This window comes from Coffea eugenioides, chromosome 11 (assembly GCF_003713205.1).
Source record: "Coffea eugenioides isolate CCC68of chromosome 11, Ceug_1.0, whole genome shotgun sequence".
NCBI classification, from domain to species: Eukaryota; Viridiplantae; Streptophyta; class Magnoliopsida; order Gentianales; family Rubiaceae; genus Coffea; species Coffea eugenioides.
In genome coordinates, this window is record NC_040045.1 from 5,658,982 (window position 1) to 5,661,582 (window position 2,601).

General features: G+C 38.1%; 1 protein-coding gene across 1 annotated transcript; it reads left to right on the forward strand.

Annotated features, from left to right (window-relative positions):
* The first annotated feature begins 352 nt into the window (after nt 1–352).
* On the forward strand, nt 353–1,686 carry LOC113751868. The gene is made up of 2 exons (XM_027296014.1): nt 353–645; nt 1,134–1,686. Exons 1-2 carry the CDS (start codon nt 353–355, stop codon nt 1,684–1,686), a joined length of 846 nt encoding a protein of 281 aa, XP_027151815.1.
* Nucleotides 1,687–2,601: the final 915 nt, after the last annotated feature.

Below are 2,601 nucleotides of genomic sequence, written 5' to 3' on the forward strand. Positions count from 1 at the left end.
TAGAAAAATAGGGACCAAACGGTAGATAAAAAAATGATGAACAAGTTTCATGGTAAGCATGCAACATTGTATACATGTTAGTGTGATTAGTATCTCACGACTTATATTAATGAGGCAGGTAAGTGATTGGAGATTCATGTAAAAAATGAACTATCGATGCAATGAATAGTAAGTAACGTAGTTAAACACCCAAAGTTCTTGTTGTGGCCAATAGCTTTAATGTAGGAAAGTAAAGTTTCGGACATTGAAGTAATAAACTAAAAGGTAGTGGCGAAACAAGTAGATGTAGGAAACTAATAAGTTGAAGTAACACAAAAAAAAACTGGTGAGTTGGTATCGGTGCAGGATGAAAATGAATGACGAAAAAGGAAAGAGGCCAGAAGGTAATCTGAATCGACATAATATTGTGGCAGGTGAAATGTGCAACTCTAATGAAAGTGAATATGAGATAGAGTTAGGGGCAAAAGATGCACAAATAAAACACGGGGAAAGTTACATAATTGATGATATGGAAGTGGCAGAAGTGATGACCATGACGTTCAATAATGAAGAAGATGCATATGACTTTTACAACGCCTATGGGAAGGTTGCTGGATTTAGCGTGAGGAAAGCAGATGCAAAAAAAAATGCTGGCTACACAACAAAGTATAGGAAGATGGTTTGTTTAAGGGTGGGGAGGAGGGGTAAGAAATCTAACGAGAGGAACTACCGAAAAGGCAACCAAGACTTGAAACAAGGGTTGGGTGCCTAGCATGTCTTCGACTTAAATATGACAAGAATAAAGAAAAGTACATGGTTACAGATTTTGTGAAGAAGCACAACCATAAAATGGCTTCTAAACCATAGCATGCAACATTGTATATATGTTAGTGTGAGTAGTATCCCACGACTTATATTAATGAGGCAGGTAAGTGATTGGAGATTCATGCAAAAAGTGAACTATCGATGCAATGAATAGTGAGTAACGTAGTTAAACACCCAAAGTTCTTGTTGTGACCAGTAGCTTTAATGTAGGAAGGCAAAGTTTCGGACATTGAAGTAATAAACTAGAAGGCAATGTCGAAACAAGTAGATGTAGGAAACTAATAAACTGAAGTAACACACAAAAAACTGGTGAGCTTGTATCGGTGCAGGATGAAAATGAATGACAAGAAAGGAAAGAGGCCAGAAAGTAATCTGAATCGACATAATATTGTGGCAGGTGAAATGCGCAACTTCAATGAAAGTGAACATGAGATAGAGTTAGGGGTAAAAGATGCGCAAATAGAACATAGGGAGAGTTACATAATTGATGATATGGAAGTGGTTGAAGTGATGACCATGATGTTCCAGAATGAAGAAGATGCATATGACTTTTACAACGCCTATGGAAAGGTTGCTGGATTTAGCGTGACGAAAGCAGATGTAAAGAAAAATGCTGGCTACACAACAAAGTATAGGAAGATGGTTTGCTCAAGGGTGGCGAGGAGGGATAAGAAAACTAACGAGAGGGACTACCAAAAAAAGCAACCAAGACCTGAAACAAGGGTTGGGTGCCCAGCATGTTTTCGAATTAAATATGACAAGAATAAAGATAAGTACATGGTTATAGATTTTGTGAAGGAGTACAACCATAAAATGCCTTCTAAAGCATGTGTCACATATTTAAGATCTCATAGAAAGGTGACAGATGCAGATTATGCGTAAGCAAGTGCAATGAGAATGACAGGAGTCAAAATAAGCCAAACAATGAAGTTCCTGGCAATATAATGTGGAGGGTACCGAAATGTTGGATTTTCACTGAAAGACTTATACAACCGCATTGACTTGGAGGGGAGGAAATGGATAGATGAAGACGACGCCGAATCAGCCATTGCATATTTCACAGGAAGAAAGGATACCGACCCAACATTCTATTTTGAATATGATGTTGACTCCGAGGAGAGGCTGAATAATTTATTCTGGCCAAATGCACAATCCCAAGTAGATTACAAGTACTTTAGAGATGTCTTGGTCTTTGATTTCATATATAATACAAACGAATATCACAAACCCCTTGTTGTACTGACCGGGGTCAACAATCATTTTGAAACTATTGTGTTCGGGTCAGCACTTGTATCTTATGAAAGCATAGAGGCATATAAATGGGTAATCAATGCACTAGTCCAGACCATGGATGGGAAAAGACCTATGTCTGTGTTAATTGATGGGGATAAATCAATGAGACGAGCAATTGAAAATGTGTTGCCAGAGGCAAAGCATCGACTATGCTCGTGGCATCTTGCTAAAATGCAGAAGTTAATAGCAAAAAATGTTATCCTTTCATGCAAATGTTTGATAAATTTATGAAGAAGGGAAGTACAATTGAAGAGTTTGAGGAAGTGTGGCATGCAGTTGTAAGTAGTTGTGGCTTGGATGAGAATGATTAGGTGAAAAAGACATAGGAGAAGATATTTGTGGGCAGAGCCATTGCTTAGGGATTCATTCTTTGCCAGAATGAGAAGCACACAGAGGTGTGAGAACATGAACGCATTCCTTAAGAGGTATGTGAAGCCAATGATGAATGTTTATGAATTTGTGAAAATACATGCATTTGCTCTGGATTATTTGAGAGAGGAGGTA

Excerpts from the sequence above, each read along its gene's own strand:
- LOC113751868 (XM_027296014.1), top strand. The coding sequence starts at position 353 with ATGAATGACGAAAAAGGAAAGAGGCCAGAAGGTAATCTGAATCGACAT. Across the intron at positions 646-1,133 it reads AATGCTGGCTACACAACAAA|GATGAAAATGAATGACAAGA; the intron begins GTATAGGAAGAT and ends GTATCGGTGCAG.